Source organism: Sinohyriopsis cumingii, chromosome 6 (assembly GCF_028554795.1).
Source record: "Sinohyriopsis cumingii isolate HCF-2022 chromosome 6, ASM2855479v2, whole genome shotgun sequence".
NCBI classification, from domain to species: domain Eukaryota; kingdom Metazoa; phylum Mollusca; class Bivalvia; order Unionida; family Unionidae; genus Sinohyriopsis; species Sinohyriopsis cumingii.
The window spans coordinates 55,511,943-55,537,844 of NC_142966.1; the positions used below are offsets into that span (position 1 = coordinate 55,511,943).

Genomic DNA, 25,902 nt, shown 5'->3' on the forward strand with positions numbered 1-25,902 from the left:
CTAGTCTTCAGTAGAATGTGTAATATGTTGAAGAATGACATTCTGTCCATGCACTGAGCATGCAAGACTAATAGCTACACACTTAAAGAACCAGTCTGGGGGTGGAGGCAGGTTTTAACAAGGCTCAGCCCAAACTTAGTTGCCATGTAGAAAAGTTGCCTCTTACAATATATTATTTGTTGCTTTGCCTGATACTACCTGACTCATATGAGACACGTGAAACTTATACGCAATTGACTACCTGTGCAGTTTTAATCACATGGTTTTAGAGGGGAGGGCTAACCTTCATTTTTTTCCCTAAACAGTTAAATCAACCAATAGGCATTCAGTTTTCATACACCCACCATAAGATTCAGTGATTTCGAACAGGATTTTCACACTGGAAGGGATGTCCCCCTCTGGAATGGGTAATTTCAGTTTTAAAGTGGTCAGTTTTCATACGAGAACAATGTCTATGAATAAACACCTTATAGTATTTTTCAGCAGTTGTGAATGTGAAAAGCAACTAATAATGAATGAAGATCAACCTTGGAGTTATTTATCTCCATTATTGTCATAGAAGCAGCGATTTTGTGTTGTGACAATCAAACTACATCATATGCATTAAAACTGCATGTTACAGCCAAGGCATACTACCAGCTGCATAAATCTGCATACCTGCCATTATGCAGTCTTGCCAAATGCTTTCAATAACTAGATAATCAATGAAAGTGTCACTGCTCAATTGCAAAAAGTTGCATGGTAAGCTTTTGATCATGACAATTGATCCTAAAGTCCGATGCTTACACAATCAGATTAAGCTTCCATAATATTGATCAGTGTTATAGGTTTTAATATGCTCATGGCCAATTGACTGCACGACTTTCTTGCACTCATTCTTATTGGGGGATTTATTAAATTTAGGGCTGATTCATGCAATAGCACATCCTGGAGAAAACACTGAAAAGGCGGATCATGGCATGTTTGGATACATGTCTCAGCCCATCTATTCGTTCTGCACATTAATTCAAGTTCTTGACCAAATACCGTTATCAGACTTTGTCAGTAGGTTGCATTTGGGTTAAGAAAGAAGTGTATTGATTTCAGGGTCAAAGGAAAAGGTAAAAGTCACTGTCATTGAAAGAAACAAATATATATATTTGCACAATTACACTACCGTATATACTCACTTATAAGACTAGTCCAGCAGCAAAATGCAGTCTCAGATTTGCTGTCACACAATGCATGGGCAGATCTGGGTCTGTGCAGTTTGTTGTAATTAGTAGAACAAACATCATAGACCTAGATCTGCAGGTGCATTGTGCTATGGCAGATCGGTATCTTTATTGTTTGCAGTTTGACTAAACTTTTAAGCAAGTATGCATAGTAGTTTGACATCACAAACCAGGATGCTTAGTGGGGTCATGGTTGTAGAATAGGTCCATTGTGCATGTCATAAGAGGCAATTTATGGATGCATACAATGACCATGGTGGCTCATTGGTCAGTGTCTGCACTCGAGACTGCACAGGTGCAGATATGAATCTTAGTTTAGGTCAGCTACCCTGGTGTGTCTATGGGCAAGATGCTTTACTCCAATTGCCTTGGCACTAAGTAACCTGCTTGTATTGCACAGCCATCAAACAACAAGCACCAGATATGACAGATCTGGAGCAAACTTTATGGGTGGCTTGCACTTGGTGCATGGGAGGAGCTTATTGATTTTGGGGTCAAAAGGCCAAGGTGACTGTGACAGAAAGAAGAAGATGTTTTCTGTACAATAACTGAGTTGTGAATCACAGACCTAGACTAATCTTTGTTGATAGCTTACTCATTGTGTAAGGTAGAAGTCTATTCAATTTGAGGTTAAATGTGAAAGATAAACATTATTGTGGCTGAAAAATGAAAAATGTTTCTGTACAAGAATATGAGTTCTTGAGCATACCTTTGCCAAAGTTTATGGACACTTTACACTTTAGATAAGAAAGAAACTAATTTAAGGGTGTGTGTGTGTGTCAGATTTCTATATATATTTAAAAAAAGGTTGTTACATTATAATTTTAGTTCACAAACCTGGGCCACAAGTTTATGAAGGGCTTGCACTTAAGGTAAAGAACATGTCTTTGATCTTGGAGTTGTAAGGTCAAAGATCAGGGTCACAATGACTCAAAGAAAAATTGAGTTTGCGCAGAAACTTTTGTTCTAGACTTTGTTACTTGACCATCCTTTGAGGATGGCTTGCACATGGGGTTACAACATGGTGAGTACAACAGAAATGGTTTCTGTGCAGTAAGTTTAGCTCAAGACTGCATACATTGACCAAAGACCAAGGTCATGGAACTAGTTGGTCAATAATTACAATAGCAGACTATGCCTTACTGGTGACACCATCACAAACTAATAATCAGCAGGACATATAATGTGCCATTCATGGTTCTCTTCTTTTTTATACAGGGATAACAAAGCTGTGCCATCCTGACCAATCACGTCACATTTATAGCATATAGTGTGCCGATCATGGTTCTCATATATGTGTCTTGTTTACCAATTACAGCACATTTTAGCATATGCCTTCTACCTTTCCAAGATGGGTCTTGCATCTGCTTTACAATTCATTTTTCATCATATTGCATGGCACAAACTTGGACCATTTCATTTTACTGAAAGTCATACATATAAATTTACTTGTTTTGTCACTGAAATTTGGACTGTCTAACCATTTAATTCAGTCTGTATTTGAACAGAAAATGAAATACTTTCTTAAAAAAGTTATTCCTGGCTCATATATATGGCTTGAAATTGGGAATTTTCACTAATCCACATAATATTTATAGGTTACTGCATTTGTATGGGAAAATATGAATGGGAAAATATGAACAAGTTTTTCAAATGGAAATACTGCACGACCTTGGCAGTGCAGTATATCCATCTGACAAAACGAGTTCACATTTTCCCATACAAATACAGTAACCTTTTTATTATATGCTCATTTTTTATTCTACCTAATGCTTAATTATATTAACAAAATACACTACGAGAAACAATGTAACTGAATCTATGCTGTATTCCAACCTAAATACACCAGCGCAGATTCATCATTACACAACAGCATTATTACTGTGCACGTAACTCTGCCCAGATAAATTTGAATTTAATCGCACGCTCGACATAACTTTCGTAAAAAATGGCGTGTCTAGTTAAAATTGAAATTTGGAGTCATATTGTGAATGAATGCGCATTGTGACAACTTTTCCGTTTGATCTGGAATGAATAGATTTTTATATTTGTTTTGATTCTATGAAATTTTGTGATTATGGACTGGATTTATATGTGACAATTCCACATGAAATACATCGGATTGAAGAAACGAGGGAGAAGTGTGTTGACATCTGCAAATGTGTTTCTGTTTCTGTCATTGAATGTTTGAAATCGTAATGTGGGAAAAATATGAAGTCTTTCAATTGCAATTATCAAAAAGATGCTATGGAATTTAATGCTTATTTCATTTTGAGTGCAGCAAGGAGGATGTAATTATATTCTAAATTACAGTACAGTTTTGAAATGTGTAATCAAGATTGAGAACCTATGACATGGCTCATGTAATTTGGACTTGCAGAACTAAGAAGGTACATTTTGAGGAAATTCAGGATGTAAAACTAAGTATATTTTTTTGCCATTCTTATCACCAGCTAAAGAAGACAGTATATGCCTTGTCACTAGTATGTTATTTGTAAGGACCCTTTCTTGCATCTGTTGTATAGCTAGCCTAAATCCGAAACATTGTATCAAAAAAGTTAACGCAGAATGTGCCAAAACAGCTGGTATGTGGCAGTCCACAAAACGTCTGCTTTACTTCATTCAGAAACAAATTTAAACAACCACAATGTAAAATGCCTACTATGCGAGTGTACATGATTTGTTTACAAATCAAAAGTGAAGGCATCTGTGTCCATTGTTTGTTTACAATAGAAAGTAGTTCCTTTATGCACGTAAATGCAATATGTGTATTTTCTGGGCGAGTTCACTATCAAGTAATATTGCACGATTCTGACAATGTAAAGTTAATGGAGAAAATCAGCATATAATAAATATTTTTACTGATACTACCTTAATTTAATGATCTGCACACTTTTGTATTCACAACATTACATCCTTTTCTGGATCATATTTCAGCCATTTGTAATAATTTTTCATGGATCTCTCGTACTTTCTCACTTTCCTCTCTGGATCATATTTATAACTACACTGTTGTTATCATCAAATTTCTGATGTATCCATAGCAACTGTGTACCATTCCACATTTCCAAATGTCACTTCACATAGCATTGAATATTTATCAACATTGATCTTAATATCCCATCCAATATCACATTATTTGTTTTATTGGCCAACATGACCATTTCCAGTTGGCCAAGTTCTGGCACAAGGCTATCTGTCCATATTTAGATGAGAGTCTCACGTCACCAAAAATTTGCCATTTGTGACTATGGCCCAACATCATTTTATATCATCAGTACTTTGATGACTGGGGCCCCGAGTGGCCGAGTGGTCTAAAGTGCTTTCCGTTACGGATTACTGCCATCTCACCTCTGACTGTGTGGGTTCGAGTCTAGGATTCGGCCAGTGTGGGTATGTGAGAAAGCTTGCCAGTAGCTACTCATGGGTCAGTGGTTCATCCCTGGGTTTTCCCGTGTTCTTCCTCCACCATTGATACTGGCCGCCATGTATAGCCTATCATGTGCTGAAAAATGGCGTTAAACCCTACAACAACAACAACAACAACTTTGGTGACTGAATTAGACAAAGGTACGTGTTTATTCTGACAATCAGTATATTGACTTGGTGTTTGGAAACACAAATGACCATTTCTACCATGGGCATACATTATACCTTGTCAAGAGTATGGTCTTGGACTTTATTGCATTAATGTAATAAACAGATCAATTAAGCATAGAAAGATATGCCATCCCATAATTTATTAGACACGTCAGATGTGAGCACTTATTAACCCATGATAATGATCAGCAGAACGTTTTACATATCCAACGGACTTGTGAGGATTGGGTTTATAGTGATCTGTCAGGAAATTTACTGATTTTGGTTCGGCTGCAAGAGGTCATGGGTTCGAACCTCAGCCGAGTCATACCAAAGACTTATACAAATGGTACTTACAGCTGGCCTTGCTAGGTGCTCAGCATTAAGAGGTTAGTGTTAGGACTGGTTGGCCACATACTGGTTTTGGATTACTGGATTGGTGGATTATTGTTAATTTTGTGCATGGTTTGTACATGTTGACTAAATGCATTGCCGTTTTTGGTGCAACGTGAAATCAGCTTCATGAAAGTTCATTGAAAGTGCACAATGGTCTGCAGTTGGAGTATTTACATACTTATTAGGATGTGCATACATCATTCATTTTGCAACATATTTACATCTGGTAAAGTCAACTCAAATAACTGTTCTTTGGCATTTTGGATCAGTGTGTATGGAAGAACTGTTAGAAAAGATTGTCACAAAATATTATATAATCTTGTCTAGTAAATGCATATCACACAGATATAGAAGCAGTCTTTTTTGTCAAATAGACTTACCCCACTGAAGTCTACAATTGCTCAGAAATTTATAAAAGTATGATATCATAAATTATTTGAAATTATTCAGCCTTTTTTAACCTTGACTCTAGGGGAATGGTGAGCAATTTATTCAGATGAACATATCCCAGCCTCCCACACCTACCACTCCTACTTCATCTTGGAGATGAGTCTCTGGTAACAAAAAGTGCATAACTGTTATGAATATAGTGTACGGTACATACAATGCTATGTCAACATTCATATCTTTTGATGATGACCATAATGTGTACCATGTTTCACTCAAAACCATGACATTTGTTGCATTAACAAATTCTGCCATATACTGCACCAAGCTGTTAAACCAAAAATTATAAAAGGGAAATATCTCTGATGAAAATAATGAGAGCACAAAGGTTTATCAATTTGTGCGTCACTAGATGATGATCATAATATGTACATGTACCAAGTTTCATCGGGATCCAGTGGGGAAAAAAAATGCAGTGATAGGTTACTTTCACAAGAGTCTGTCTTACATTATGTTCAGCTGCAGAACAAAAAAGGGCAATAACTCTCAACAGAAATTGCGAGGATATTTTTTTGGGTCTGCGCATATTCAAATGATGACCATGACATATTTAAATGCTTATGGTGATCCACTGAAAACTAAGAACATTTTGTCATACAGTATACTATTAATGAAAATTAAATAAATTAAAAGAGCAGTGTAATTTCTTGATATACACATATTCAGATAATGACCATATTATCTACCAAGTTTCAAAGTGAGCCTTCAAAAACTGGGAGACTTGTTGCATTTACAAGATTATGTGATATTGAATTTCGCTGCAAGATAGAATGAGCAATAACTCCAACAAAAAACTGTTGGTGAGGACAGTAGTTTTTTTCCTATGTACAACTTCAGATGATGACCATAACATCTATGAAGTATAATAGTAATTCATCAAAAACTGCAGGACTAGTTAACACAAGAAGACTGAATCAAACTACATAACAAAAAAGAGCAATAACTATTAAATATATTACAGAGGCAAAAGAATTTTCTACCAGCACATTTTGAGGTGATTCTGATAATAATTTCCAAGTTTCATGGCAATCCATTGAAAATTAGTATTGTGTTCCAAATAGTGTCATGCACATCATTCTTCTGCAAATTAACAAGGGCAATAACTCTTCTAAAAAAATTGCAACAGCACAGTGATTTGTCATTGTACACGTCTTCAGGTGATGACCATGATATTGATCAAGTTTCATAACAATCCATCAAAAATGGCAAGACCATTTGTATTCACAAGATGGTGTAGTGGATGGGTAGAAGGACAGGAGGATTCCTTTATACCACTGTCTCCACTATTGCAGCATGGTATAATAAAATGGATACTGTTATTCAAATTTTTATTTAAAAAATCATTGTCAGTAGCACTAATTTAGCATAGCTCTTCAGATTCGTCAGTTATTTGTTAATAGAACAGTACATAAAGCTGATATAACAGGTATGGACTTTGATATATTTATCGAGTTCCATAACCTTTTCCTTCAGTATAAAAGAGGCATGTAGTGTTCCATATTTTTAAATTTCCATCTTTAAAAAAACAAAGCTATTTTGCAAAGTACTAGTATGCTTATTTCAGCAGATTCTACATTAACAGCTTTATGGGTATTATTTTTGAAGAGTGGATTAAAAATATATACATTGATTAGTGATGACAAATCAGTACTGGTATATGTATATGAGAACCAGAAAGGTAGGAAAGAATATTAGGATAAAAAGTCCAACATTCATTTGTTTCAATACAACAAACATTTTCATCAAATTAATCAGTAAAAGTGATATCAGTTTCCTCAGGAAGCAACCTCTTAGTCTGTTACAAATGTCAAGCAGAGTTGGAGTCCCATTTTGTCATTCGAGTTATCAGACAATGATCACTGTCCCATTAGCCGTACCTTTAACTTCTGAATAGGAGAGATCAAGATAAAATGTCTTAGCTTAATGAAATTGTTCCAACTTAGAGTAAACAATAAACTCAACATATATTTTATTATGTGGAAGTAAATATACATGCTATTTGCTTTAAACCTGTTTTCAGTTAAGTTTGTTATTCTAGGTCAGATAATTAAGAAACAAAGGATGACATTTGTAATTGAGCATGTGCTTAAATAAAGAAAGTTTATTATTGTTTTGGTGCTCTGTGACACAGCAAGACAAGTGGGTGGTTATTGAGTGCTCAGACAATTGAAGTATAGTGCTTGTGTAAGGTCACACAGCAGTAGTTCATTGGGGTGAGCTGATGATTGGATTTGAACCAGCACCCTTTAGGTCAGGAGCCTGACATACATACCACTGAGCAATGTGCCTCCTAATGTTATGAAAACCAAACATGTATTATAAGTTAACGATTGAAAGATTGAGGCTTAAAGAAGGTATTTGTAGCATGTAGCATTTACTTGTAACTTTGTGGGGGAAAATTCTGCACTACTAAAATGAAATTTGTTCAACATGTTAATGTTTATTTGATCATTTTTATTATTTTGATACATTTGTAATTACCACATGATAAAAGCATTTTCTGTTAAGTACAGGGTTACATATTGTATGTACTGGCTTATAAGTCAAGACTAACTGCAAACTGCAAGAACAAGATTTGCTGTTGCATAATGCATTTTGACTTGTAAGCATGTATATACAGTACTAATGAGTTTGAGTATCAATTACATGCCCTTTATTTGGTTCCTATGGCTTCCAATTACTCTATTCAGTCTGTATTTCCCTATCACACAACCACAATGAAACTATTTAGGTGTTTTCACCAACACCCATGCATGAACATTTTTGGATGCATCAAATAAAACTTTTATAAATCCCCAGTTACCAATATTTCCATTAACAGAATATACCCTGTAGCTAAATTACTAAGAAAACATATAAAAAAACTGTTTATGATAAATACAAAATCACATTCATGCTTTCTTCTGAGCTAGGGAAAAGTACTAGCTTGATATGGCATTAGACTGCTTGTCCTGATGGCCACAACTTGCCTGTACACCATATCAAGACCATTCTTTTCATTAACTCAGTAACAAAACAGGTTTATTGTTTTGTTCATTTACTGTAACTAAAGTGCTTTCTGGCACCACTTGGAAAGGACAGCTTGACAAGTGGATATACAAGTAAAATTGATGGAGCAGAGCACAGAAGACAGAAGCTGCAGGCTTCAGTTACTAATCATGATAGCTTTTTCTGAAGGAGGCTTTTAAAACCTTTTTTATATTTTATACGTGAGATACCCAGTCCATTGTGTGGCTATTGGATATAATTTTTCTTTTTAAAATAAAAGCATTTTGTCCTATATATATGTCCATCTTAGGTCAAGCATATTATATTGTGACATTGTTCATTGATGCAGCCACTTATCTGTTAACATTTGCTTGTCTTGGTTATAACATGGTATGGTTGGAGAGATTTTTGTGAAGCTTTACACACCTATATATCATGACTAGGCCGAGTCACTATAGCCACTCCCTGCCCCAAGATGAACTGGCAAGGAAAAATGTAATTCTTTGACTTGTATCCTTGTTAGGAGTATTAATTTTTCAGCCACTGATGATATTTTAATGAAATATTTCTCAAGTATATATCATGACTAGAAGTTGTGTTGCATCATAAGCACACACCCTGCCACAAGGTCAAGGTCTAAACAAGAGAGACTGATTTTTTGACATATGTCTTTGTCTCAAGTATAACATTTGAACCACTGTAGATATTTTAATAAAACTTTGCCCAAGTATATATCATGACAAGATGGTGTGTTGCTTACCATATCCATGCCACCTGTTTTAAAGTCAAGATTATGGAAAGGGAAAAATGTAATCCTGCGACTTGTATCTTTATCTTGAATACAACTTTTCAACCACAGAAGATATTATGATGAAACTTTGTCCAACTATAACTTAACAGTGTTAGGGTCTAGACAATGGAAAATGCATTTCTGTGACTTGTTCTCTTGTCTTTGGAACCCCTGAAGATATTTAAATAAAACTTTACCCAAGAATACATCATGATTAGATGGTAGTTTGCATCAGTATATGTGCCCCCCTGCCTCAAGGTAAAGTCTTGGCTAAGGAAAATTTAATTCTGTAACTTGTATCCTTGTTTAGAATATAACTTTTGAACCACTGAAGAGATTTTAATGAATTTTCAACCAGTTGTATGTAACTCATACACATCATACGGATGGTATGTTGCCATGGTTTTTACAACCTTGAAAAGTCCAAGATTTGTTAAAAGTTGGTTTTATCCCTGAAAAGTCCTTGAATTTGCTTTAAAAATCCTTGAATGTATCTGAAAATAATGAATTGATTTCAGGGAACACAAAGTATTTTACTGAATATGTAAATCTTAAAATTCAGAACATTTGTTATTTATGAATTTTCCAAAAGATAAATAACATGAAATTGGGTGGATCAGACGACACATGTGGGTACTTATTAGATTTTGTAGCATACTTTGCTATAATGGTATGTTTGTTACTTTTTGTTTTTTGGTGGGTTTTTTTCGTTTTTGCATCTATTGATACAGTATGCAGTAGTAAACTAAGTAACACAAGGAGGAAGTTCAGTTTCTGTAAGAAAAATATAAGAAAAACTACTCTTTGAAGACATTTGGAAGTCCTTAGGGCACTGATCATTGGGAATTGAGAGATGCCTTCTTGGATTGAAAAAATTCATTTTTATTTTGATCAACTCCTTTGTCTCTCCCAATGTCCATTTTTATCAAATGTAAAACATTCCCATTCTATACAAATAATTCTCACATGCTGGATCACTTTTGAGTCAACTGACCTTAGATTCAAAAGAAAATAAGTTTTTATTAATCAGTTCATTAATAGTTATTTCTTTGATTATAACATTTTTTTTGTTATAATTTATTTTCTTTTTTTTTTATTAGCTCTAATAGTCATAGACTAGAAGAGCTTGGAATGGTCTTTTGTCCATCATCTGTCAGTCTCTTGCACAAGTTTGTTATTGGTACTCCTCCTAAACTACCTGGTAGATTGCAATAAAACAACTTTTTACACATATTCAGCCCATAGTCTAGTTGGTCCTAAATGAAAATGGTGCCACTCAGACATCCAGTAAAATATTGTTGTCACTACTACTCCTGCATCATCATCATCATGGGATGGTCATATCAGCATGGGATGTCTAGTTAGTCTAAATGAAAATGTGGCTAAGCTGATGTCAAGTTATAATGGCTGTCATGGTGGTCATAATGAGAATCTTGCTATTGCTGATCCTCTTGAATGAAAAGTAATACTGACACTAAGTTTTCACCCAAAGACTTCTGATGATGTATAGTAGGTTCAGAATGAAAATGGTGTCAATCTTTTGTCCAACATGGCGACCACAGTAGCAGTATTGAAATACTGTTATCACTACTCTTGAATGGATGGTTGTATCAACATTGGGGTTTGACTAATTAAACGACTTCTTATGATATAGTTTGTCCTAATAAAGACATTCAGTGTAACTGCCACATTGGCAATCTTGAAAATCTTATCACTATTTCTCCTGAATGAATAGTCATTTCAGCATGGGGTTTTCGCTGAAAGACTTTTCATGATGTCGGATTGGTCATAAATGAAAATTGTACCAATCTGATCTCTAATATGGCTACCACAATGACCATCTTGAAATTTTTTACCACTGTTTATTCTAGGTGGCTGTAAATATTGACATAGTGCTTTCACCAAAAGACTTTGTACGATGTCTACTTGGTGCTAAATAGAAATGGTGCCAATCTGATATTGAATATGGCCACAGTGGCATCCATCTTGCAAATATTGTTATTCCTCCAAAACGAAAAGTCATATCAGCATGGGGTTTGCACCAGGAGGCTTTTTATGATGCCTTGTTGGTCCTAAATGAAAAAGTGCCAAGCTGACATTCAATATGTCCACCACAGCAGTTAATTTGAAAATCTTTTTATCACTGAGGAATATCAAAGATGGTTTCAACACTCGCAGTAGTTAAATGGTAGAAATGGTGTTATGTTAACTTCCTGTAAATTTTTTCACCCAGTTCTACTCAGTCCCTTCAAGGGACTCTTGTTTTTTAGTACTTTAATACATTGAACACAATGTCTGAAACGTTGCTGTCCAGTTTCAACTATTTGTACTACTTAAAATGTGTTGGCAGATTAACGTTTATGATAGCTTTGCAGTATGCAGGAAAATTTTTGTTTAAATGGCGGTTATACTTTTCAGTGTAACGAAATGACAGAGGGATCTGCTTCACCAGGGGAATCTAATGGTGTTCACACTTCGCAGAGTCATGTAAGACAACAACGATCAAGTTCAGTCTCTCCAGACACATCCCCAGCAGAGTTATCTGCCCATGGGTCTCCTAGAGTGTCTTCCCCTGAATACTCACCAATGTTGTCTGCCCTTGATTCATCTTCCAATATGAGCTCATCAGATGAGCCTGGAGATAATTATGGTGACTCCAGAATGAACCGAACAGAGGATTCCCATCTGTGGAGTCTAAATATGAAAAGGACATTTGCAGGGGATTATTATGCACAGAAGTCAGAGGAGATGCCCTCATTGAACTGCTATCCTTCAGTTTTACACAGTGATGGACCTAGTGCATTTACCAAAGTAAAACGGTCACATGAGCAATCACATGATGAGGATGAAGAGAGTATAAATCTTGGCTCCACATCCAGTTCTAAGCAAATGAATCTCATAAAATTAAATCAAATAAAATCAGCATTTTCCAGCAGGGTATCTCAGGGTTCCTCACCAGGGTCTGTGGGGAGAATATTTGCCTTGAAAAAGAGGATAAAACAGGAGATATTACAGCAAGAACAGCAGCAGGTAGAGGAAAGAGAAGATGTTGAGCAGCTGCCAGTGAACAATAGTCCAGCTTTCTTTCCAATCAAGCCAGAGCCTGCAGGGGACAGCAACTGTTCACCAATTAATGGCACCACAGAAAAGGTAAGTCATGTTGGATCTTTTTCTTCATTTCATACGAGGATAATTTTACACTTCATCAGCTCTTGTAAGCAATGGAAAAGGGAGGTTATTTGGTTAAGTTATTTTGATTGATACATCAAGATATATATACATGTAGTTCAGTTGGTGGTTTTGAATCATTAAATGAGATTGTTGTTCTTTAAGAGAATTCTGCTAGAACAGTACCAGTATATAGGATCTTTATTTGATATTGGCATCATACACAGTATCTTTTGAGAGTATGTCATTTAGAAATAGAGATGTGTGGTTACTATTATTTGTCACTGTGTATCAGTACAAGATGGTGTTTGTCAGCACTCTGGTAGCTGCTAACTTCCACTATCTTGAATATGAATCAACACCACAGGAAACTGGTAATACAATTTTGTATGAGATTTATCATTGATTAATCATCTTAAATGAAGGATACCCCATGCAACCCACCATAATTATGTTTGGTCACATGGTCTATTTTTAGTTTCCAAAACTGAATGTATAGATTAGCTGTTCTTTTTTTGAAACAAAACAATGCGGGTTTTTGTTTCTAAAAGTTTTTATTTTAATCAAATATTTTTGAACTTGTAAGCATTCCAATAAATCACTTTCATACACATTTTGAGAACATACATAATTATAATTGGCTTTTCAGGTTTTGATGTAGTAGATTGAAGAAATCATAGAACTGAATTAAAAAGTACAATTATATCTTGCTTTTTGCTTTATATACATAGAAGTATTTTATAATTAAGAACAGTCTGTACACGCAAAATAATTTATGTAAAAACTTTTTAAAAACTAAACTTTGGCCATAATTGACACCATTTCAGATAATATGTATGGTCTTTAGGCCCCACAAAAATATGTGACCACCTGTTTTTTGGTGCCAACCATAGCAATTCCCTCCCCCCAGGGTAAATAAAATAAAATAAAAAAACAAAATGAAAATTAGAAATTGATTTGTGCATCTAGTTGAGTAAGTTTAACCCAATACTTGAAGTGCTTGGTACATTACATGTATCTATACTAATCATTAAAGTTTTTAAAAAACAACAACCTACCTACCCTATTTTTAAAACCAATGCAGTAGGAAACACACATTTTATGGCCTTATCAGGGGTGATGGAAAGTTATTATGGGTATTTAGGGTAGACCCACCCCATATTCTTCCTCCAACATGATAGGACAACATTGGATTCATTTATCATTTTGATATGGTATGAAAAGATCATATACATTAACATGCAGGATAGGACAAACTCATATATCATTTTATGACTTACTTTTTTCATGTATCTTATTAAAATCTCCCAGTAACTCTAACACTGATGGTCTTTAATGATTTGAAGATCAGGATTTATTATCATTTAAAAGTTGTTTTTCATTGATCACATCTTTTATGTCTGTTAAACACTTTCTGAAATTTATGAGTTAACTGTCCGTGAAGCACTCATATGACCTTTATGAGAAGAGTTTACTGCTTTTTGATGCTCGTAATCATACTTAAATGTCAGCATAAGAAAGAATAAAAAACAAGCATTGGAGGAAAAGAGGCCATCTTAAATTACCCAAAATGGCTCCAAACTGGCACTTGAATACAGCGAGCAAGTCCCTATCAGCATTTTAAATGACATTGAAAGGAACTGAAAAACTCCTTCAGTTCATTTCAAGATGGATGATTGGAGATGAAGAAGGTCCAAGTATTATGCAGTGTCACAAGGTTTGGTTTAAACAGACAAAAAGCCCAAATTTACTTCAAGAGGGTAATTCAAATGTTCTGAACATTAGTGTGCAGAACAACAAAGTTTCTTATTAATGAACAGAAGTCAGTGTATCCTCAAATTACTGCCATGCACCTCTACACACTTTTCACCAGAAAACTGCACTTTAAATTTTACGGCAGTTCTTAGACATCTGCCTCACACAAATCTTTGATGAGGGGATTCAGCCAAACATCACTTGTAGCTAATTCAGGGATGTATGGAGGATATGGCAAAGTTAAGATGCTGTGCTCCTTGATTAGGTCTGTCACGGTGGCAAATTTATGCATGGGTGTGTTGTCATGAAGTAGATACCACAGGTACTGGTCTGTGGATTGGTGGTTCAGTAGTGTTCCACAACTTTTGGCAACACTTTGAACACATAAAAATGTCTAGTGACTCTAGCAGAGTCAGGTACAGGTACCTGGATGTCCAGGACTTTTACATCAAAAGATATTACATATAAAACACTCTTGACACAGATTTGTGGTCTCTACATGTTTCCTCTGATTCAAAACTTGTTATTTTCTCCGGAGTCGGGTGAAAAAAATCCCTGATTCATCACCTGTGACAATTTCCTTCAAACATCTGAGGTCACTCTTTTCATATTTAGTGCATAACTGTTTGGCAGTGTCAACTTGCCTGGTTTTGGTCAGCCATCAGAAAATGTGGGATCCATTTTGCACACAACCTTTTGATTCTTCATTTTATTAAAAAAAAGGCTGACAAATCAGTGCTTTTGATAGTAGAAATATTAGCAATGAAACCACCTCATAATTATAGGATATGACTGAGATTTAGTTTGGCAGACTTGATTTTAGTTGGCCTTGATATCAGAAAACTCTTAACAACACGATGATTTTACAGGATGTTCTTTGCACAATACCGGTAGCAGAATTGTTTTTAGACTACTTCACTATTTGACATCAATATCATTTACCTATGTAACATCACATGCATAAATCTGCATGTGTTTGTCATGCTGCATGTGCAACTTTTGATCATATTGTTGTTTGTCATTTGATTGGCATTAAATGTATAGATGCGCTTAAAGAAACAAAAAGGTTATTACAAAATATTCTGAATTTTTCAAATACATGTACCCCTCAAAAGTGTATTTTTTGACTCAAACTATGAATAAGGCACATATTATTATAATTATTTTAAAATTTAAAATTGATTTCTTTTATTGTCTTGCATGCATTAGCTTATTCTGAGTCAAAGCCGATGAAAACTAATCCAGTGCTACATCACATTAAAAATTAGGCAGAACAAAGTAGCATCAGAAAATGCATAGATAACATGTATATTTTAAATATTTTCTATCCAATCAAGTCAGAGTTTGAACATGAGGCTGTCAGATAAGCTTGTTTTAAGATATGAACTACTTCAGCATATTTAATTGTATAATTGCAACAGCTGATTTAGAATGAGTAGACTGTATGTTGTAAACAAGGATTGTACAAAAGGTATAGTGCTCCATTCATCCCTTGTTTGTTTTGTTGTCCATGTTATTTTTTTTTAATGTAAGAAATGAAAAATTATTGTTTCTTTAATTTGAATAAAATAATGTACTTTCTTCTCAAGAATAAATGTGGATAAGAATGCAATTTAAAAGGAATCTCCACATTTACTGATATCTTTGTGTACCTGTATCTATGTTTAAATCAGTTAGGATACCACTTTTGGTTCTTCACAGACTTAGTAAAATGTCATGAAGTCATTTCCAAGATTAACATTACTTCATATTTGTGTATCAAGAAAAACTGGAAGACCTGAGAACTTTACAGACTTGTTTGTAGGTGCAAAAGTGAATTTTCAGTGTATATCCTTACTTCTATGATCCTATAAGTCATTGGTTGCACATGAACTTGGATGGTTGTGTGTGAAGAAAGGAAGAAGAAATTTGACATAAATAAATTTTTTTGACCAGTCATGTTTGAATCAAATTGGAGTATTATAGAATTTCACAAGGCAGTCACAATAGGCTTTTAATTGCAATTTTATCACTGTATGAAAGGAGACACGATAAGAATGATTATAAACTCGGTATTATAGGCCTGGGGGTAAAATCAGGGTGTGGTCCAATCTGCACAACAACATTTTGGCCTAGGTGATGAATTAACTTTTATGTCGAAAACACTTTTCACAGTAAGCTAAGTGTACTGTGGATAGGTACAGGTAAATTAGTGGAATTTATTACATAAAACATTACTTCTGCTCACCTGGCAAAGGTATGGTCCTCCAGCCTTTGTGCATTATCATTTGTCTCTCTGCAGTTGCTGTTCAACTTCCTCTCAAAAACCACTGGACCAGTTTCAACCAGACTTAGTGCAGAACATCGTATCATGAAGCCTTTATTTTTTTATTTTTACAAATCATCCCAAATCACTACCAGTCATGGCCACCATTACTCACAACAGAAAAACACTTAAATGACCTCTCCCAAAAAAAAAACCAACATAATTTGACCCAGTTTAACAGAAAGAAGCCTTGTATGAAGACCTTTCAAGTTGTTAGAAATGATGCTAGTCTGCTATCAAATATGGCCACCATTACTACAAATATATAAAGAAAGAAATTTTTTAACATTATCTTCTCAAAAACTGCTTCCCAGAATTTGACCGAATGTGTCAAAGGATCTTGGCATGGATGTATTTTAGGTTTGTACAAGTGATGCTGATATGCCATCAAAGTATGGCCACCATTACTAAAGAGAAAACTTTTAAATTCCTTTTCAACAAATGCTGAACAGAGTTTGACCAAATTTTACAGAAAGCATTCTAGCATGAAAACCATTAAATTTTATGCAAAGATGCTGAAACATCATCAGATATGGCTGCCATTGCTAAAAAAAACTTTTACAAAACATCTTCTCAAAATGCACTTGGCAGAAATTGACAAATTTGACAGTCCCCTATCATGAAGTCCTTTAAGATTTACTGTATTTAATGTATTTTTTTGTACCCTTTAATTTTTCCTACACAATCCAGTTATCAAAATATAATTATTTAAATGTATCATAAATTTTTTCGAAAAAATCCATTAAATTATTGGACATAAATTTTTTTCGAAGATTTACATTTGCAAAAAAGATCTAAAATAGCATATTGACTATATGTTTTTACAAAAATTAATAATTAATTGTTGGTGAGAAATTACAATCATTGATGCATAAGCATGGGCAACTGCAGCATATGTCAAAAGGGTTATGTGACTCCCCCTGAAATCATACTGCAAATATATATATTTATTATATGTTCACTTTTTTCAACGTTAACTTTACATTGTCAGAATTGTGCAATATTACCCGATACAGAACTCCATTGCAAATACACATATTGCATTCACCTGCATAAAGGAACTACTTTCTGTTGTAAACAAACAATGGACGCAGATGCCAGCACTTTTGATTTGTAAACAAATCATGTACACTTGCGTAGTAGGCTCTTTACATTGTGGTTGTTTAAATTTGTTTCCAAATGAACTAAAGCAGATGTTTTGTGGACTGTCACGTACCAGCTGCTTTGGCACATTATGTGTTAATTTTAATGATACAGTGTTTCAGATTTAGGCTTGCTATACAACAGACGCAAGAAAGGATCCTTACAAATAACATACAAGTGACAAGTCATATACTGTCTGCTTTAGCTGGTGATAAGAATGGCAAAAAAATATACTTACAGTTTTGCATACTGAATTTTCTCAAAATGTACTTTCTTAGTTCTGCAAATTTGAATTACATGAGCCATGTCATAGGTTCTCAATCTTGTTTTTATATATATTTTTATATATATATATATATATATATATATATATATATATATATATATATATATATATATATATATATATATATATATTCCAACAAGTTCAATCATGCAAATGAAGCTGAATATATGTCACAAGATTCTGTTAAAAACGCTTAGTAAATATTAGCTTTAGTTTCAGACTGCTTGCTATACCAACTCTCCTGGCCGTGACTGATTGACCCCCCTGCAAAAAATCCTGCACCTGCCCATGTGCTATGCTTTCTTATTGCCATTACAATATCCACTGGTGTTTATTAACAAATGGACAAAGGACTTCACTGACCATACCTTTAAATATTATAGTTAAGTAGTTCTCCTTATTAAGTCCATCACTGTAACAAAACACCATGTGCATTTTAAAATGAGTTCGGAATACCTTCAATATTTTCTTATCTAGCAAAAATTACATCTCAGTATATGTTAAAGTGAAGACTACAGACCATTGGCCAACTAGTCTTATTGTTTAATTATAGTCATGCATAAAATATAAAAACCTGGTCATTTTCTTTTGTAAACATGATGGTCATTGACTCCTTTAAATCGATTTGTGTGTGTGTGTGTGTGTGTGTGTGTGTGTGTGTGTGTGTGTGTGTATGTATGTATGTATATATATATATATATATATATATATATATATATATATATATATATATATATATATATATATATATATATATATATATATATATACATGCAGTGGAGCCTCGTTAATCCGGACTCCGTTTATCCAGAAACCTTGCTATCTGGACATAATTCAACGGGAATGGAATTCCTAAACGTTAATTTGCTCCGTTAATCAAGAAATCCGCATTCTGGATCCGGTAATCAAAAAATGGGACCAAAGTGTAAAATTACATTAAAACTTGTCTCGATAATCCGGAAACAATCTGTCCAAAAATAAGAAAATTCGAAAAATTGTATGTGAAAATACAATCAGAAGAATAATACATAAAACACAGTAGTGAAGCCCTTGAGAATCTATGGTCACTATCAATAACTAAGTAGCGTGACCATATTGTAACCAGCGATTGTATAAACAATGTCTGTTTTAGCTAGTCGCTGATGGGGGTGTTAATAATTAAATAAACACACTGGGATCAAATCGTCCATGCTTTTTGACATAACATATGGTAAATAAATTAAAAGTGTCATTAAGCCTCTTTGTTGTTTACCAATTGTATGTAACAATCACAGTTTATTGTTTGCTGTGCAAATACAGTTGACATTTTTAAGCTGTGGACAGTATAGGGCTTCAAAGAATCCAGGCAAACAAGGTTACAGACTTCTTCAGGAAATTGACATAATAAATGTATGTACAGTACATACATGTACATGAACATAGTGTGATGTGTTCGATGTGTTAATTGTCTAAACTTCTATTTACTGTATATGTACGTACAAGCACATGTTATAATAATGTGAAATAAACACAAATTAATAGATGTATTCATTAATTTATTTCAACCATTATTGAATATACAGTACATTACATTTAAAGCTAGCATATACATGTACATATATACGGTGTGATGATATCGTAAAATAAAAAATGTGCATGATTCAATTATCCAGAAAACTCGTTAATCCGGACATATTCACTGGGAACAAATGTGTCCGGATTAACGAGGCTCCTCATTTCCCCACTGGCAGCCTTGCTGATTTGACCTCTTCTGTTGGTTCTTGCACTCAGTCTGGTTTCAACTGGAATAACGAAAGCGCTAAGAATGTTTAATTACCGTGTAAATAACACTGCATAGCCATGTGGTTGTTGTGACAATGTACATCATTATTTAAACAAGAATAAATTGCTGATTCAGCAGTGTTTATTGATAATGGAATATAGTAGGGTCGTAATACATGAGGATTATCACAGTTGTCAGGTAACAGTCTTTTTTCTTTTTGCAAAAGCTACAAATAAAAACCACCCTGAATAAATACGATCTTGTCACTGACAAAATTTTGTCTCATCTCTCTCTCTCTCTCGCTATCTCTCTCACACGCACGCGATCGCATGCATTAACTAAAATGTGATTTCAAGTTCTTATTTTTTATTGCAATTTGATAATGAGATTATTGTGAAAATACAAGTTGCACTTAATTTCTTGACAATGTGGTCTCATATCGTTGTGTACAATTTACCAATAAATAATAACCATAACTAATACATGTTCAAACCGTCTTAATCATTTTGTCAACATTACACAACATAACAGCTACTTCTTCTCTAAATGCAGACAAGCTTGCACAGACATAATCCTGTCTCTCTCTCTCATTCACTAATAACACCATAAATCTTTGAGTACTTTTATTGTAATTAGATTCTTGAGTTGAGAGCAGAATGAGACAGAAAATATGTTTACTTTGTGCGTTTGTACCACAGGTGGTCAACGTGAGCTTGATGTTGAGAAAAAAGCAATAATCTGAAGAAAAAAATCATACAGAGTGAAAAAAATAACTCAGATTACCCCCATGACCCTTTCTGACATAGGATCCTCTCTGTCATACCATATATCTCTTATATAGTGGGATAGAGAGGGTCCTAATGTCAGAACGGGTCATGGAGGTTTGTCTGAAGTATTCTTTTCACTATGTATGATTTTTTCCTTCAGATTATTATGTACCATTAGGTTGTCGAGGAGCATGTATTCCATAGAACTTGTCCAGGTAAGATCCCTTTATTTTTTTTACGTGGTCATTACCACCAAATGATAATTATTTATTTTGCCTATAATTTTTCGTACACTGAAATTAATAATTACTTTTTCGTGTATGCAAAACAACATGAAATATTGTATACAAATTATGCCAATCCACATTTAAATATGGCCACTATAAATACAATTAGAAAAACTTATCAATGACTTCCTACAAACCAATGGATTGAATTTAACAAACAGAAAGCATTCTGGCATTAGGTCTTTTGATTTGTACAAACAAAAAGCATATTGGCATTATGGCCTTTTGATTTGTACAAACAGAAAGCATATTGGCATTATGGCCTTTTGATTTGTACAAACAGAAAGCATATTGGCATTATGGCCTTTTGATTTGTACAAACAGAAAGCATACTGGCATTAAGGCCTTTTGATTTGTACAAACAAAAAGATCTGTCTTTAAACTTTGGTAACTGTTACTAAAAATAGAAAATTCTTTGTTCAGCTTCTTAAAAACTGCTGAACAGAATTTGACCTGGCAAGAAGGCTTTTAAAGATATTAGAATGATACTACTATGTCATCAAATTTGTCAGCATTACATGTATTTAGAATATAAAAAACTAAATTAAAATAACAGCTTCTCAGAAACTACTCAGCAGAATTGGACCAACTGTGACAGTATTCTGGCATAAAGACATTTAAGTTTTGCATCAGTGATGATGATCCCCTTTTCAATATTGCCATTGTCACCAAAAACACAACTGCATATATCAACTTCTTCTCAAAAATAGGTCTACAACAGTTGAATTTTTTTTGCAGAAAGCATCATGGCATTCTTTTAGGTTTGCACAAATGATGCTGATCTGCCATTCAGTATGGCTGCCATTTTCTAAAACAAATATCTATAAAGCTTTGAATGTAAGAGGATTTGTAACTATTCCAGTTTTCTAGACCAAATGGATTTTAATTTGGCCTCTAGATAAGTACCATGTAAATAATGTCAGGTCCACTGGTCATCTTTGGTGGGAGGAGGGCTGGGGAGGGAGTAAGATTTAGCTGTAGCATTAATTTGTGTAATTTATTTGTATATCAATTGTTTACATCTGGATAACACCTGAGGAATATATCATTTTCTTCGAATATTAGATAATACAATTCAAGGGCAAGAACTATTCAACATTTAGTCCTTGAAACGTCCAAGTATATATTCAGACTTCATAAAGTTTTGGTTGTTTTCAAAACTAATGACTTCTCTTTATGCATCATGGGATTGCAAAATGCATGCAGTATTTACTTACCTCCAGAATGAAAAAGTTGACAGTATGCAAAATCTGTGCATTTCCAAAACTGAAGACTTGACAATGGAAGTGCTCCAATGAGGATGGATGATTTTTTTGTTTTGCAAAAACAAATCTTTATACATTTTTATAAAGACTTTAACTTAGTTCAGATTACAATCAAGACAGACTAACCTTGGCAAGGAGTATTTTATTGTCAGCTTAAGGCTAATATGCAAAATTGGATAGTACATCACCAGATAGCAGAGGTGCTTTCTTAGCGATGATGGTGCAGAGGCATATATGCCAAAGGAGATTTCTGTCTTAATTTTTTTTCTTTAATGCAAGTTAGCAGAAAGAGATGGAGACAGCAATACTTCCTGAAGACCAACATATATCCAAAATAAATGTAATTCTTTGAATACCAGCTCATTTGTTTTGGTTTCATTTGGTGTTTGATGGCACAGCAGCATAAGTGCAGAGGCAATCAGAGTAAAGTCCCTTGCCCAAGGATGCATTATATTAGCTCAGGTTTTGTACCTGCTTGCTTTTGATCATTAGTCTGGCATTTTAACCACTGAGCTGGGCATGTTAACCACTGAGCTGCAGCTCCAGCCTCTATTTGTCTCACCTTTTCAACAAGTGGAAGGGTGCACAAGAACTTTTATACATGCCCAAGCCAACCCATTTGTCTCTAGTTAATAGTAACATGTGTTTGTACACTTTCTAATACTTATTTCTTTTAAGTCTATAAATGTTATAGGAGGTATCGACCATTATTATTTTCAGCTGATTCCACCAATAAAAGTGCCATACTTGCATATAAGTTTGTCTAACTGCAAGCAACATAGACCCTACTCTGCTATTCAATAATGTGCCATTAAGTCAGGGTTTATGTTATTTGTACTATTGAATAAAAAATATAATAAACTACATAGACCCAGATCTGATGGCACATTATTTGGTGGCAGATAAGGATCAATGCAGTTTTCAGTTGGATCTAATTTATGTCAAGCATATAGGGCACCATCTGTTTTATTTCTTAAATTGTAAAATTTTATGCATGGTTTTCTACAACAAATATTAGGGCCCCGAGTGGCCGAGTGGTCTGAAGCTCTCTCCGTTACAGATCACTGCCATCTCACCTCTGTCTGCTTGGGTTCGAGTCTCGGATTCGGCTAATATGGGTACGTGAGAAAGCTTGCCAGTAGCTTCTCATGGGTTGGTGGTTCTTTCCGGGGTTTTCCCAGGTTCTTCCTCCACCATTAATATTGGCTATCATGCATAGCCTGTCGTGTGCTGAAAAATGACATTAAACCCTACAACATCAACAACAACAACAACAACAACAACAACAGCTATTTAAGATGTTTGGTTTCAGGCCATGCGGCTCAGTTGAAACATCTCATATTTTTTAAGTCTTTTCTGTGAAAACTTTTATCTGACAATCTCATTTTTATTTAGTCATTGCCAGTGATAAAACGTTTTTATTTACTGAGATTTTTTTATTCACTGCATTGCATGACTTGAATAGTGCTGCATGTAAAATCAGAATTTATGAGCATCTGGTTTAAAGAACATACGATTTACCTGTAGTCAGGTTTAATTCTTTCATAAGATTAATTTTATTTACATTAATACCTTATCAAATTTGCCTGGAGCAAAGTTTTTGTAGCAGAATTTATAGACAGATGTCAAGAGCACCTCAAAAGATTAAAGTTCTGACTTGTTCAGGGAAATGGTGCAGAATTTTAAATATCTTGTCTTTAAATGATTATATGGAGGCAATCCATCATTGTGTTATCTTGCATTGCCTGATTGATTCATGGGTGCAAAGATCAGCTTTGAAAAGTGTTTGTCATTGTAGAAGTACACTAATGGATGTATGCATGTAACCCCAATATCATATGCTTTCTTCTCAAAGATAGGTTTCCATAAACCTTCAGTGCCAAAGACATTACTTGGCATTCAGTAAATCAAAAAAGTTCAATGCAACTTCATTTTTTTATACATTTAGGCAATGATACATGAAGTAAAATAATATATTCCAGATAATTATAGTACTGATTTGCAATCTGCTAAATATATTTTGCAAACGAATCCAATTTTTGCAGGACACAGAAAAATGAGCACAATACAAAACTTTGTGATTTATATAGTACCTGAATCTCAGAATCGTATCAGACTTGGTCAAGAATGAAAATTATGTTACAGTTGTTGGTTTTGGGAGGTATGGGTACATCTTTAATGATAATATGTCATGATTTATTAGCATGTTGTATTTTATTATTATTATTATTATTATTATTATTATTATTATTATTAATACCCTATATAGATATGTATAACTTAGCATAACTTGCATGCCTTGCAGGCAAAGACATGCTGTATATACATGTACTTGAGTACAAGTCAGGTACAACTGCAAACAACATAGACCTTGATCTATCAGCATGTTATGCAAGAGGATATCAAGGTTTATGTTTGTGATGTCAGATCTGGGTCCATGCACTTGTCAGTTGGATCCAACTTAAAGGCAAGTATATATGGTAATCACCTAGTCATCAGCTTGATAAAACTTATATTCAGGCAAGTTTATGTAAACTTGATGACATCTTATAATTGAACTGTTTAGTCACTATATACCAGCCTTGATGTCTGTCCTCAGTCATTCTAGCTACATTTTAACACAATATCAAGTATATGTACATGTATTCTACATTTTTGAGCAATTAATCATAGCCTGATTATCAGAAAAATACCATATATACTCACAAGTCTAGTCCAACTGCAGTCTACACAGACCTAGATGTGCCATTGCATAATGCACTGGCAGATCTGGGTCTGTGCATTTTGTTAAGAGTAATCAGTAGAACAAACATCATTGATCTGCATGTGCATTATGCTATGGCAGATCAGGAATTTTGTTGTTTGCAGTTTGATTTTTTAAGTATGTGTATATATATATATATATATATATATATATATATATATATATATATATATATATATATATATATATATATATATATATATATATATATGGTAATCAATATTGTTCATTTTTATGTGCTCTTTTTATGTAAGGTTTATTATGTTATGATGTTGTCCAGCTTAGCATCCATCTTTGTCAAAGTTTTATAGCTTTTCATGAAACTTTGACAAAAAGTATATCATGACTAAATTGTGTGTTGCATACCATAGCCATGCCCCCATGCCACAAGATGAAGCTCAGGCAGGAAAATACAGTTTGTATCCTTTGTCCCCTTTATAACTTTTGAGCAGCAGAGTATATTTTCATGAAACTTTATATATCATGTATCCGTGTATATTGCTTAACCGAGTTTTACCACCTGTCTCAAGGTCAAGGTCACTAAGGGATAGTGTAACTCTGACTTGTAATCTTGTCTGAATGAAACTTCTTGACCAGAAGGTGTGTTACATATCATACCCATTCCCCTGACTTGAGTCAAGGTGACAGTGAGAGAAAATTTAACTTAGTGAACATTTTCCATGTATGGGAATAAACTTTATTTTAATGAAATGCAAGCCTTTGATGTGACATTGTCTTGTATATTAAGATATACGGGCTCTGCCTCTTGGTCTGGGTCACAACAAGGATATAAGTCATTGGCCTGATTCCTTCTCCAGGCTGTCTCTTTTTATTCCTTATAGATACGCTGATGTAACTTTATCCAGGTCAACATCTCATCATATAGTAGTCAAGAACCTAGCTTAAAGGTCAAGGTTATTAGTGGTCAAATGACAGATGTTTAATATACATTGTGTGGTACTCTGGTCTGTACAAAGTTTTAATTA

The 25,902-nt window shown here is 34.3% G+C and overlaps 1 protein-coding gene across 5 annotated transcripts in view; it reads left to right on the forward strand.

The window, feature by feature from the left end:
* LOC149796968 (uncharacterized) overlaps positions 1–25,902 on the forward strand; it is a 167,933-nt gene that overhangs the window by 76,356 nt on the left and 65,675 nt on the right. For all 5 annotated transcript variants that reach the window (XM_089961651.1, XM_089961652.1, XM_089961653.1 and 2 more), the window contains one exon: positions 11,833–12,564. In XM_089961651.1, the coding sequence (XP_089817777.1) occupies positions 11,833–12,564 (732 nt within the window). The remainder of the gene's footprint in view (positions 1–11,832; positions 12,565–25,902) is intronic.